Source organism: Cavia porcellus, unplaced genomic scaffold, assembly GCF_034190915.1.
Source record: "Cavia porcellus strain 051 isolate PalLab524CR breed Dunkin Hartley unplaced genomic scaffold, mCavPor4.1 scaffold_17, whole genome shotgun sequence".
Classification (NCBI taxonomy): Eukaryota; Metazoa; Chordata; class Mammalia; order Rodentia; family Caviidae; genus Cavia; species Cavia porcellus.
Window position 1 is genome coordinate 55,604,157 of NW_026947500.1, and position 14,538 is coordinate 55,618,694.

Sequence of the window (14,538 nt, forward strand, 5' to 3'; positions counted from 1 at the left end):
TTAACCTTCTTGGTATCCTGACCCGTCCTGAGATTCTGTCACTCTGTGACTCTGCAGTTCTATCATTCCAAGCCAATGCATAACAATGCCCATGCTCCAGGCAGCCTTGGCATCAGACAAGAACATGGCCTAGACTGAGTACCAACCCCATCATCTCCTTTCAGCAAAACACCAGCTCTCTGCACCAGCATGGATTCCATTGCCACACAAAGTCCATTATTTCTAATACTTCCTCCAGAAATCACTGATATAGCATGTCAGTCCACAGAACTCAGAGACAGAAGCTATGAGTACCACAACTCCATGCAGAAATTCTTTACCACAAAACTGAAGACCCTAGGGGTAAGTAAGACTTGCCCCTCTGTATATTCTACTAAGGCAGGTGCAGGGACTGGGCCTTCATTACTCAAGTTCTTTGAACATCAACAACTCTAGATGGAGAAATATAGAAATGACAGAGTATCTCTACCTACATAGCAACCTAGAAGAAAAATTTAAAACTTACTAAATAAATGTCCCAATGTTGCAATGAAAGCAAAAATTAAAATCAGAAAGTCAAATATTTATGATTTTTCAAATAGAAATCATGGGAAAGTTGGCTACTACTTTTTGGATGTTGGGATCATGGGCCTTTAGAATAACAGAGGTGACTTTACGACTTCAAGCCTAAAAAGCTGATGATGCCAACAACAGAAATCCAGAAATTAAAAAAGACTGGATTTAAAGGTAGAAAGTGAGTTTGATTTAGAGCATGCAGAACAGGAGGTATTAGTGGAACTTTTGAAGAGGGATGTTTGACAAGAGGTAAAATGTGAATCTGGACTTGAATATGACATCACTTAGGAGTCACCTCCCAAACAGGTGACATTCCAATAGAAAAAGGGAGTTATTCAAACTGACAAGAGTGAAGTGAAAAGAAAAGGGCAGAGAACACATAAGGGGTGATCAACATATAGAATGATTGCCTAAAGAGAGCAAAAAGCACATAGCCATGTATCCCTCTGAAAATCCGTCCCCTCCCTGAGAACACACTATTCCCATCAGGACTGCCAGTTTCTCACACAGTTCTGGAAACGCTTTGTCAGCAGTGTCTTTACAAGGTGTGGTCAACAGTACAGTGAATGCTGCTACCCAGTGTGATCCCAGAAAGACGGGCTCATCAAAACACAAGGCTGTGTCCTCATCCACCTTATTCACCATATCTAGCCCTGTGTAACTCTGACTTTCCCCCAAAGCCAAAATGACCACGAAAGAGAAACCTTTTGAATCCATTTAGAACATCAAAGCAGCCACACCAAAACTAGAGATACTCACAAAAGAGGACTTTGAGACACACTAAAATAAATACTGAGCTGGAGTGTGCACCATGTTTTCTGATCACACCACAGAAACGCCTCTGCTGCACACCTTTTGTTGTTCTTCCAAGTCACTCCATTTGTCTTTCCCCGCACATGTCAACATACTGTTAGTGTTAAGGGCATCACCAGCATGACACTGGGAGAAACACAGGAAAACACCAGAAAGAAGGAGAGCTGTCAGCCAGCGAGCATGACAACACCTCTACAGGTTCAGAGGACCTGGTATCTCAAGAAGCTCAAGGTGGTACAAAAATGCAGTGCTCCTCAACCCTTGATGGTTAGGAGCTAAATAGCTGAGAGCCTAGCCAGATATAGTCTCACCTAAGGATTCCCATTCGCAAGTTTGGGTCAGCCCCCAACAACCAGTGTACTGAGCTCCCACGTGGGCCCCATGCCACCAGTCCCCAGACCATGTTCTCAGGAGCACTGGCTTAGACTGTCTTCCCTTTCACCCGGAGCATCACCCATGGGTTTTGCTGCCTTTCCCTTATTCACACAAGAGGGTAACTGCCAAGTCTTTCTAATCGAATGACCTGAGCAGAAGAGAGCCACCCTGTGCTCTTTCCTTGCCATGACTTTCTGAACCTCTATTTACAGGCTACCCAGATCATCCTTGGAATCTTGAACTTTTCCTTTGGAATTGTTTTCCTTTTCACCTTGGTACATCCATACCCAAGGTATCCCTTTATCCTCATTTCAGGATACCCATTCTGGGGCTCGGCTGTGGTAAGTACAGTCAATCCAGTTCCATGGGAAACTATACCAGTGGAGGTCAGGGAATTCCTAGTTATGATAATATAGTTGCAGATGTAAGATATGCTCTGAAAAGTGCAAAAACTATTAACTCTTCTTGCTGAAAACATTTCCCCATTAATTCATTTGAGTTACAGATGTTCCATTACTGAGTCTTGAAGCTCCTTTGGGAGCTTTACAGCTGTTCATTTCCCCACCGACTGATCCTAAACTAGGTGTTATGTATTCGAGCACTGACCCACAGGACAGCATAGTAAGGGTCTTCCAAAGGGTTCTCAGTCCATCAAGAAGAAAACACGTAGACAAGTCATTTCAAAGCAACGTGACAGAGATGACACAGAGATGTAGGAAGCGCATAGGCAACCAGGGACAAAGGAGCAAGTTATACATTGGAACAGTAGAGAGGCAGGGGTGGCTTCTCAGGGATCCCTTCTAAGGTCATAGAGTCCTGCATCTGAGCACATGTAATCATACGCAATGAACACTGACTCAGCAGCTACTTATACCAGAGGACAGGCAGGACTGGGGAGTCGGCTAAAGGCACTCTCTGACCACTCGGGTAAGTGCAGGATCAGCGACCACAGGGTGTGATGCATGATAACCAAGGACCCAGGGGCTGCCACTGCAGACAGGACCCCAGGGAACACTGTCCATACATAGCATGTCCAACTTGACTGAGCTTTAAAGGACATGTGGTTTATGAGATGAGGACAGAGGATGGGAATGGAGGTGTCTGGGGACAAGGAGTGGGGGTATTGGGAGAAAAATGAACAAAATACTGAAGGTTTAGGAGAGTGTCTGTTATTCTGTGAGCTTCAGAAGTCTAGCAGAGGGAATGAGAGTGGGGGAAGAGGCAAGAGCGATGCCAGAAGAGGAGCTAGAAAATCAAAGTGTGGGGGTGCTAAAGTTTCACCTAAATCACCATGTTAGCGTGTTTGCCTTTCCTCTGTAAAACTTCTTAAGGGTTCTCCACAGTTATAAGCAAGTTAGCTTCAATTCCACCTAAGAGGACACACTGGAGAGTGGTAAGACGGCATCCACTCCCAGTGGCTGTAAACTGCTTGGACACTAGTGTGTTCTGGTGTCAAAGTCTAGGCCCCAATAGCTATAAAAGGGAGGATGAGGACACAGAAGTATGATGAGTTGAAAGCATTTTTTCATAGTTAAATAAACAGCTAAACCTAAAGCAGATTTCCGGTCCAGTGTTAAGCCCACTGATTATTGCTGGACAGTCACATAGGCAGCTCACCCTCCCACCTTCCTGAGGACAGTGGGATTTGAAAGGAGAGCACAGGAGGGACAGGCAGAGCCCCATCCTGTGGGAAACCCTTGACACTGGTGTGACATTGAGATTTACTCTTTTTAACAGTTCATTGCTTCTGGAGCCTTCCACATTGCATTGAAAAGAAAAACCACACAAAAAATGGTGAGTTTCACATTGACATTGTTACAAATTTAAAACTTTGAAATAATCTATTCTAGCCTTGAGAATGAATTTGGAAAATCATGAGACCATCACAATCCCATACGCTGGCACCAGTCAATGACATTTGCTCTCTACTTTCATATAAACCATTAGGGCCAGAGAAAGGATCATGTTTATGTATGAAGACACTAAGAGACAGGATGGTTAAATGATCACTGAATAGCAGAACCAACAGCAGTGTTCCATTCTCTTGCTCATTCTTCCATTCCAGAAGTGTTTTTGGGACCCACTACATATCAGACAATTGGTCAGGCACTAGTGTGACTCACAGGAAGGGATAAATCAGAAACTGAGCTGTCCTGGGGTCACATACCTATGATCCCAGCACTCTGCAAGGCCAAAGCCAGGGGACAAGTTAGTGACTTAGCAAGATCTTGTTTCAAAAAAAAATTTAAGGGCTGGAGAAGTATCTCAGCATAAATGCCTTGGGATCAATCCTCAGTAACACACACAGGCATGTGTGCACACACGCACACACCACACACAAATCATAAGTGGAATCTGGCAATACAGAGCACATTGGTGACAAATACAACACTGTAATTATAAGTAAAATATTCTTTCTTTATTTGAAGAATCAAAGGTATTAGCTACTAATTTTTAGCAAAGAATATCTGTAGTTTTAGGAACAAATAAAAATAGCAGAGAAATGCAATGCTTAGTAAAACCCAATGTAAGCAGGTTGTGACTGCCCGCATCAGAATGCAATGCAAAGTAACCGCGTCTGTGTCTTCCTCTATCCCCCCCACACACCTCCTCCAATCTGAATGGGAAATCATGGGATAAAACAAGGGTGGCGAACCTATGGCATGTGCCATATCTTTGGAAGCTCTGCTACTGTGTTTATAATGTACAGGTCATTTTTTCTAAGCTAAAACTTCAGTATTCAGGTTTAATTGGCACTCTGCAATGAGTAAGTGGGTTTGAGGTTGCAGTGCGGGAACTTGGGTCTCTAACAGGTTCGCCATCCCTGGTCTACCAGGTGAGTGGCCTCTCTCTGTAGATCAAGGGCTGAAGCCCAGGGAAGTGAAGTGACTTGTGTATGACCACATAGCTGGCCTGGTTACCTTGGGTAGCTGTGGCTAAAACCCTGCTCTCCCATCTTCAACCCACTGTCCTGTCTACAACACAGGCCAGGCCTGAATCGCTGTGTTGTGTTCTGATTCTGCTTCAGATGAAAGCAAGCTGCATAATGAATGTCCTTAGTATCCTGATTGCCATAATTGGAATTATCCTCCTCACATTTGGTTTCCTTCTCGATGCAAACTACCTTTGTGGCTATGCACAAGACCTTGTTCCATGCCGTGCAGTTACCATCATATTCGTGGTGAGTGTGCTGTGCTTTGACAGTGGGAAGGTGGTTTAATCTGATGGATTTATTAGCACCCTCTGAGCTCCACTCAGTGATATTGGAGATATGCCTTCCTTTTACTTGTTTAGAGAACCCATACGATGTGATAGGCATCATACCAAGGACTTTGGAATAGAGCAATGCACACGTTACAACTTCCCCTTCAGGAATTCACATAAGTAGCTGAGAGGAATGATTGTGCAAATGATATGATACAAAGGGAAGGCACTAAAAGAAAATCACAAGCACAGCAGTGCGGCACAACTCTTGGCCCCAGATGGTCATGAGAGTCATTAGCAAAGTGTTGTTATGGATTTAATTTTTGCTATTCTAGACTTCCACTAAAGTGTGATGGGTTGAAAATGAACATTGACCTCTGCTCTCTTCAAAACACAATTTAATTTAAAAGAGGAAAAGTTTATTCTGGCTTGCATTTTTAGCCTACAGTTGCCAACCCTAAGACTGGAAGGTGTGGTGGACGAGTCTAGCAGAGGAAAGCTGCTTAGGAATCAAAAGAGGGAAGGGGTGAGCATGGGGAGATTTGCATCCTTCCAGGTCACACCCCTGGCAGCCACCTCTTCCAACCAGGCACACCTCTTCACCACATCGCCCCAGAACCCAGTCCTCTCTCACCATGAGTGCACGAGGGACATGGAGCATTGGCCATAAGCACATCACAAGCAACAGCAACAGAAACTTTTGGGGAGGACATCTTCATTCCAACTTGAGCAGAAGTGGTCTAGTTGCTGATGCTGAGGGGCCTGAGCTACTTATCAGTGGAACTACTTTTGGGAACATCTGCTTCTGGGGTTTTTCAGAAATTGTAGCTTGAGACATATATGAGGGGTGGAGGTGGTTTTAGTAACTTCATATTAAGTCTCAGTGGTAGGCTTTCTTTTAATGATGTTTCCAAAATAAGCAACCTTTTAACTATAAATGTAAAGAATTATCAGATTAGACATCTAGCAAAAGAATACCATCCACACCTATCAATGAGAAACACTGAAAATTTTATCATTTTAATTGTGTTATCAGAAGAAGGATGACTCCAAACATGCGCTGAGGTACAAACAGAATTTCTGAGGAGTCAGTCAATGATTAACAAGGAAGTAAGAAGACATTAGAATGGTCTTAAAAAATTCAACCCTGCCAACTGACACAAGAAAGCAGTGCCCTAGAAAGTGGATTGTGCGGGGGAAAAAATCACTCCTAAAGTCAATTTTGTACATATAAAGGCTGAACAAGTATTTTCTTTTAAGATTTTAAAGATATCAGTACATAGCCCAAGATAATTCACTCTAGAAAGGAGTAAAAGAAGAGGCCTTTTACTCATTAATATGTGAAGATAATTATAAAATCTGTATGGGAAGCCGGGTATAGTGACACCTGCCTGTAATCCCAGCACTCTGAAGGCTGAGGCAGGAGGATTTCTGTGAGTTCAAGGAGAACTGGGCTACAAAGTGAGTTCAAGGCTGGTCTGAACTGCAGAGTGAAACTCTGTCTCAAAAAAAATATACAGAAATCCTTCCCTGTGAATTTACACACAGAGAGAAACATGGGTGAGAGTTGGCATGAAGAAAGGATGATGGGCAAAGTGTCTGCCGAGCATTGCCACAGGAGGAGGACAGACGGATGGACCTGAGGCAATGATGCATGTGAGGAAAACCTTATTCCTAGGCAGACAAACTAAGTCCTGCTCATGGCAAGCGCTAGGCTTAGCCGCCCATCCACCTGGATGGCAAAGCCCCGCAGGGAGGATCCAAGCATCCCCTGAGCTGAGGTCAGGAACAATGAGAGCTCCTGGCCAGATCTCTGCAAGACTTCCACAGGGCAAAGCACCAACCCCATGACCACCAGGGAAATCTGTGACAACTGAAGGCTGGGTGTATTCAGTGCTGTACGAGTAGAAAAGCAGAGTCTCCGTTTAGTACCAATGGGGGAAATGCGTATGCTTTTAGGGTTCCATCAGCTGGAGTCAGTCAGAGGACATTTTAGGGCAGGCTTGCAGTAGGCTGGGCAGGAACTGGTTAGAATTTATAAACTGGAAGACTTCCATGGGCACACAATGGTCTTATTTCCAGAAAAGAGGAGAGGACGGAAAGAGGAAGGGTAGAGAGGAGAAGGGAAAGGGAAAAGAAAAAGGTATATATTACAAAGCTTCACAATAGTCAATAGCTAATTCTTGGAAAATGCTAATAAAATACAAGCATCTTATTTTTTCACTTCTGGCTATGAGCTTCTGCTTACTATATAAACTTGGAAAAAGAAATGAAAATATACACTATGTATTTGCCAACAGATCAAGGAGGTCAGAGCAGTATAGATCTATTCTTTAATTGGAATGTTCTGTGTTCTTCTCCAAAATTCAGATTTCAATGTCTGTTAAATCTTAAAGACAGAAAATTAAAGCCAAAAAAATAAAATAAAAAACACTAGATAAAGACAAGATCAGAAATTAGGATTTTTCTTTTTTAATTTTTAAAAAGAAAAGGAAATCTGGGTGTGGTGGCCTACACCTGTAATCCCAGCACTTGAGAGGCTGAAACAGGAGGATTGCTACAAGTTCAAGACCAGCCTGGGTTACAAAGTGAGCTCAAAGACAGCCTGAACTACATAGCAAGATCCTGTCTCAAAAAGACAAAAAATAAATAAACAAATAAATATAAAGGGAAGAGAAATGAAAGAAACACATAGAGCACTTATTACAAAGGATCAAAATAGTCAACATTGGTTCTTGAAAAATTTTAATAAAATACACAAGGCTTTTTTTCCCTTCTACTTCAGGTTATGACACAGTCATTTTTATCAGAACATCTTAGTGAAATTCACTTTAAAAGTTATTAATATATCAAAAACAAAAAACTCACTGGACTGTTTGAATGCAGATGAAAGAAACCACAGTGACCAGGATTTGCAGTGCAAAAAGGACATACAGAGTGATGAGCACTGAAGTGGGCTCGGAATGCCCCACCTCTTTCCGGCCTTGACCTGGGTGCTGATTCCTAGTTTCTGGGACTCGGACACCAAAAGGATCAGCAGAGCAGGCAGTGAGAGACAGTTGTGCATGTCGGTCCCCAAGCTGAACGGGGTTCGCTGTGGGTTGTAAACATACACTAATAAAACATTCCTTAAAAAGCCAAAGAAACAAAGAAATCTTTTCTCTTATTAAAAGAGACCGCCAAAGGGGAGGCATGGAGACTGATAAATACTGGAGAATGCCATTTGTGGAAAAGAAACTGTACCCAGAATTTAGAATGTAAGAAACAAGGCAGCCATCATGATACTAAAATTCATGCCTGAGTTATTTTGATCTATGATTGAACCAACATAACTTTCCCATAATATAATTGTAAGTCATTTCCAAAGACTGATAACATAATTTACATAATTCCTACCATTTTCAAATACTATGTTTATTGAGTTAAAAAAAAACACTAGTCATGCCAAAAGATAGGACTGAATGTCAAAAAACACTACAACAAAGTAACAGAAATAAAGGTGATCCAAATAGTAATTAGTCATAACCTAAACTTCCATGGCTGTCACATTCGGGAGGGGAACACATTGGAACTATTATCTGAGAATTAATTCAATGGAACTACAACACTGAAAACTGGTAACTGAAATCAAGCAGCAGTAAATGAGGTCCATAGCATTAAGCTTGTCAGAGGAGACAGGGAGGGACAAGAATCAGGACAGAGGAGGACGAGCTCAGTCAAGGCACATTACAAGCATGGGTGAGGATCCACTGTGAAAAAATCTGACACTGTGTATAATTGGTACACACTAAGTAATTACTAAATATATATCGATGGAAAACAATCAGTATCAAATATCAAGACTAACGCCCAGAGAGGCTGCAACGATGGAGAATAACATAAAGTACATGAGGGACCTATGAAGCAGAATTTTAAAATGTAACCTCTGTATGTCTTTGGAGAACCAGGAAAGAGAAAAGCCAAGACACAGTCAAAGCAATTCTTTGAAGAGAAGATGACTGATCATTTTTCTGATCAGGGCCAAATACAAGATGCAGATTCTAAGGTCTGTGAATCCCAAGCAGGAAAAAAAATTACAAAGGGAACAATTATGTGTGAGTGCGTAATAGTTATATTGCTGAGGAAAAAAAAAATAAAGCTCAAAACCCTCATCCAGGGGATGAGTGGATGGGTTGTATTACAACCAAAAAAGCAATGTAAACTATCAGTGGATTTCTTCTCAGTTACAGGTTGATAGAGGCCAGAAAGTAATGCAATGACATCTGTAAAGTACTGGCACAAAATTATGCCAATGTGGAAATCTATATCTGGTAAACACATCCTATAAAAAGCAAAACGAAAAAAATCTATATCATTATGGTTTGGATTTTTTTAAAAAGGCCAACCAAAAGTCTCAAGTGTTTAGAGGTGGCACTTTGGAGAGTAATTGGGTCATGAGGACTGTAAATTAACTCATCATTGGGATCATAATTTGATGGTATTGTTGGGATACCATGGAAATTTAGGAGGTGGCGCCTAGTTGGAGGTGGGTGATGGGAGTGTAGCTTTAGGGACTGTATCTGCCTCTTGGCCCCTTCCACCCTGACTCTCTCGTGCCAGTTCTTCTCCTTCACCTCCCCCTCCTTCTCCCTTCCCCTTTCCTTCCCCTTCCCCTCCTCCTCATTCTCTCTTTCCTTGCTGACATGCGCTGAGCAGTTTTCTTCCACCATGCCCTTCTACCATGATGTTCCCACATGGACACACTCCTAAACGTAATGCAGCCCACTAACCATGGGCAGGAACCTCTGAAACCAGAAGCCAAAATGTTCCTCCTTTAAAAGAAATGCAGTTGGTATTATCAGATCTGGACCACAAGTTAAAATAGAAGTTGCTTGGCAGGTACCAAAGAAAAACACATTACTTTCAAATAAAATTTTAAAAAAAAAGAAAAACACATTAATTCTGGAAAGAATAAAAGATATTGAAAATGGTAGAAATAAGAGAATGAAACTTGAAGATATATTTACTGTTTGGGAAGAGTCATGTTGTGAGGTTTTAAAGTAACACAGAAGTAGGAAAGAGAGTAAATAGAATTAGTCACTTGTTTTCTAGTATACTTAGGAATATTAATTATTATATTTTAAAGAGGCAGCTGGTAATTTCCATCATTACCATTAAGAAAACATTTTTAAAGTTTTGTTGCACAGAAATTTTTTCTTTTTTTTTCCCCGATATTATCAAACCCAAGCTCTTTTGCTCTTTAGGCAAACACTTTATCACTGAGCTACTTCCACAGCTCAAGAACACTTTTTTTTTGTTTGTTTGTTTTAATCGGTGCCAGGGATCGAACTCACGACTGCATGCTTATAAGGCAGGTGCTTATGCCGCTGAGCTAAATCCCCAGCCCCAAGAACACTTTTTAAAAAATATATAGTACTCTTATTTTAAAAAAAGGCTATCATAATGAATTCTAAAAGTTGCATTCTATGTGCAAGAGACACCTACACTACAAAGAAACAAGTAAACCCAGAGAAAAAACTTCATCAATTATAGGGATGGGGCTTTCCATAATGAATAAAGTGCTGACCCAAAGAAAACCATAATTACAAATTGAATACTTCTAATAATGGCTCAAAATCAGTAGGAAAACCTAATGTAACTGAAAAGTATAAGTGAACAAACTAAAATCATCTCAAGAAATTTTAGCACACATTTCTCAGTAATTGAAAGGACATACTGAAAGACTGTAAAATTTCAGGCTTCTTTACAACACAGTTGGCAAAATGGATACAAATGTCATATTTACAGCACTATACCAAAGGAAATAGAAAATATCATTGACTGACTTTTCCAGGCACTAATCAAAGTAAAAAAAAAAGTGAAGTACTAAATGCCAGCCTAGAATTCTATGTCCTTCTCAAAAGTGATGGTGAAATAAACAACTGAGGAAAAAAAAGCAGATATTCATCAGAGCATTTGCAACAACTGATGAACCACATAGCAAATCTCAACAAAATTTGAAAGATTAAAATCATGCTGTTTATTTTCTAAACTCAATAGGATTGTATTAAATAATAGCTCAGAAATGCTAAATTATGCAAAGGTCAAAGGATCTAGAAGAGAAATTTAAAATATATATTAGAAGCAAAGTTATAAATATTCATAGCACATTTTATTGGACACAGTTAATATACACTTAGAGGGAACACTAAAGCCTTAAATGCAAATACTGGAAAAGAACAACAACTGAGAAGTAAAGACTAAATATCCATGTCAAAAACTGAAGGAATAAAGATAAAGATTAGATAACTAATGAACTATAAAATAAACTATAGTCACATAAGGTGGCGCAGTCCTATAATCCTAGCACTCAAGAGGCTGAGGCAGGAGGATAACTGCAAGTTTGAGATCAGCTTGGGCTACAGGGTGAGCCCAAGGCCAGCCTGAACTGCCGAGCATGACCTTGTCTCAAAAATGCTAAATAAATAAATAAATAAATAAATAACTATATATAAGATCAACAGAACCAAAAATTCAATGTTTGCCTTAAAAAAACAAACCTCTGACAATTACTAAAGAGAAAATTAAAACTACTAATCTCAGAAACTAACAGATCTGTCACTAGGAACAGAGCATTCCTTACTGCAGTGCATTATGAAGACTCAATGGAATTAACAAAGACATTGTAAAACCCACCTCTGAAAACTATGCCAACCCATCCACCATGACTAACACAGAAGAAAAGCATGATATCTGATTAGTCTTATCTCTAGCAAATAATCCATGATTTAAAACTTTCTCTTAAAAGAGGAAAGCAACCCAGAAGATTAATTATTCCAAAAATTTACCAAAGAAATAAAACCAATCTTAACAAACAACATCCAGAAAACAAAAGAAAGAACATTTGCCAACTCACAGGTATCTGTGTGAGACCATCACAACTACAACACTAACACCTCAGAGACATAATTAAAGACAAGGAATTTAACAGATAATTCTCTCTTGGAAACTCTATGTATAACTCAGAGATAAAATATTGGAAAATACAATTCAGCAGTGTATATTAAAATGAATCATGGTCAAGTCAGTTGATACTAGAAATACACAGTTGATGTCTCATTCAAAAGTCATTCAATGATAGACCTAAATTTTCTAAACACTAATCAAATAGAGAAATCAAAATGTTATCATGTGCAAGTACAAATTCCCTATGATGAAAGTGATTATATATATATATATATATATATATATATATATAGTATATTATGGTAATATATACCATAGTAATATATCTATAATATACCAGTAAATTTAATTTTATTTAAAAATAAAATAAAAGAAGACACATGAGATATGAAAACCAAACACTAAACTAAATTGTGAAGCTTCTAGAGAGGGGAGAGGGGTAGGGAAATATTTTCATGTTTTGGAGATGGAAAAAAACCTATCTTAGAATAGACAAGGATCTAGCCTTAAAAGAAAAAAACCAATAAAATAGGCTAGCATAGAATTTTTTCTAAAATAAGCAAAAAAAAAAAAAAAGCTGGGCATGGTGGTACATGCCTATAATCCCAGCATTCAGGAGGCTGAAACAGGAGGATTGCCTCAAGTTCAAGGCCAGCTACATAGTAAGTTCAAGGCTGGTCTGAAATACATAGCAAGATTCTACTGCAAAACATAAATAAAATAAGATAAGTAAAAGAAAAAAATAAACTAAAACCTAAACTTCTTTATCAAGGAAATCATGAAGAACATGGAAAGTAAGACACTCTAGGGAGATTTTTCCCAGTGCATTTACCTGGCAAGAAGCTCTATCCTGTCTACATTAAACATTCTTGGAAATCAGTAGTAAGCAGGCACAAAAACAAGATTTGAACCAGTACTTTATGGAGGAAGGCTGGCAAATTATTAGTGGACACACTCAGCTTAGAGTCATCAAAGTAATGCAGGTTTAAAACACAATAATCCACTCCTGAATTCACACTGAAATGATTTTAATTAAAAGCACTGCCAACAGCGACTATGGGTGAGAATTGAAGCAGCTGGAACTCTGGCATGTTTGTTGGCAGAAGCCTAAGACGGTTCAATCATCCTGGCGAGCTGCTTGGGCAATTTCTGACAAAGTTAAGCACATACCTATTTTACACCTCATAATAGACATTTATGAAATTACTTCCTGTGAATAATTTAGAAAACATGCTATTTCCTAAGAATTTCTTGAATGACATAGCCTGCTGTCTTTCCGCCTTACCACAGCAGAAACGTCTGTGTCCTCAGGTCCTTCTCCGTGAAGCTGGCTCCGGGGCACCAGATCCCTGGGAGAGATGAGCAGCTCTTTAGTGCCTGCTTATCCCCTGCTTATTTCCTGACTTAGCACAGTCAGGAAAACCACTGTGATGCTGACCCATGGCACCTCACACCTCACTCTTTCTTCTTCTGTTACAGGGAATCATGGTGATGCTGCTGGTCTTCACCATGGCTGAATTATTCATTTCTCTGTCTTTCTCCATGGTGGCGTGTGACTTAGGCAGTAATCAGGCATGATGGTGACAGCACTATGGAAATAAAGATGTGATGTGACATTACCTCCAGGGGAATTCTGCATGTGAGGAAAATCCACAAGGCGCCCAGATTCTGGAGGCTGACAAAGAAGAGTGACTCAGAGGGGCAGGGGCTTGGGGACTCTGAGTGGGTACAACACACCTGCCTCTTTCTCTCTCCCTGAGAATCACCTGTGTCATCACCTCTGTTAGCCGTGCAGCCTTTCAACTAAAGTTTGGCAAAGGGAGGTTTGCTTGTATACATACAGACATGGGTCAGAGCTCAGGATGCAGGGCCAGGAGAGACAGACCATCCCAGGTCCTTTGTCTCTGACAAGCTCCCGTTGGTCTCTTTGAGAGACTCCACACAATGACTCCTTCTCCACTGGGGGAATACAAGTTGGGTGAGAGAACGGTCTGGGCCAGGACTGAGGGTATAGCTCAGAGGTGCAGTACTTGTATAGCATGCTCAAGATCCTGAGTTTGGTCCCCACCAACACACACGTGGAAATAACACACACAAAGAAGTTTGGTGTAGCCCCCAAACTTTACCCGCACTGGTCAGCTACAACAATAGTAAAAATGAAGGTGAATATCCCACAGAGGTGCTATTGTGTTCCAAGCATTAAGCTAAATGTTACACCTGCTACCCATTCAGTCTCACATGGACACTAACAGATGGATTTTATTTCTGTGCCTGAGAGACAGAAGCCACTGCACAAAAACGATCAATGATTCGCTCAAGGTCACAGCTCCCTGGGTCAGAGCCATCATCTGGCTCTAGAGGTCGAGGTCTTCATCCCTACACCAACCACTGTCACTCGAGCTTTTTGAGCTCAGAATTCCTTCATACCCTTAAAGATTAGAGGTCTCGATCCATGTTAATAATACAAGTCACATTTCCCTAAAATAAGTTTTCCAAAATAAAGCAGTGTGGACAAAGGCAGTGATTGCTGCACTCACTTGTTTCTATAAAGCACCAGTTTCCAACCTGGCACCTGAGGAACTTTCCAAACCCCAGCCCAACACAGGTAGCACCTTCCCACAGTTAAGCCCGAGCACAGGCAGAGTT

The 14,538-nt window shown here is 40.6% G+C and overlaps 1 protein-coding gene and 1 long non-coding RNA gene across 2 annotated transcripts in view; one reads left to right on the forward strand and one right to left on the reverse strand.

Annotated features, from left to right (window-relative positions):
* On the forward strand, positions 1-13,511 carry Ms4a5 (membrane spanning 4-domains A5). The gene is made up of 5 exons (XM_003465857.2): positions 1-342; positions 1,956-2,084; positions 3,481-3,537; positions 4,772-4,924; positions 13,372-13,511. The coding sequence occupies exons 1-5, from the start codon at positions 190-192 to the stop codon at positions 13,468-13,470; spliced, it is 591 nt and encodes a 196-aa protein (XP_003465905.1). The 5' UTR covers positions 1-189; the 3' UTR covers positions 13,471-13,511.
* The window catches only part of LOC134471219 (uncharacterized), a 27,581-nt gene continuing 26,176 nt past the window's right edge, over positions 13,134-14,538 (reverse strand). Inside the window, exons 2-3 of the long non-coding RNA XR_010040523.1 lie at positions 13,347-13,481; positions 13,134-13,241 (exon numbers count right to left, since the gene is read on the reverse strand). This is a non-coding gene — a long non-coding RNA (uncharacterized LOC134471219). The remainder of the gene's footprint in view (positions 13,242-13,346; positions 13,482-14,538) is intronic.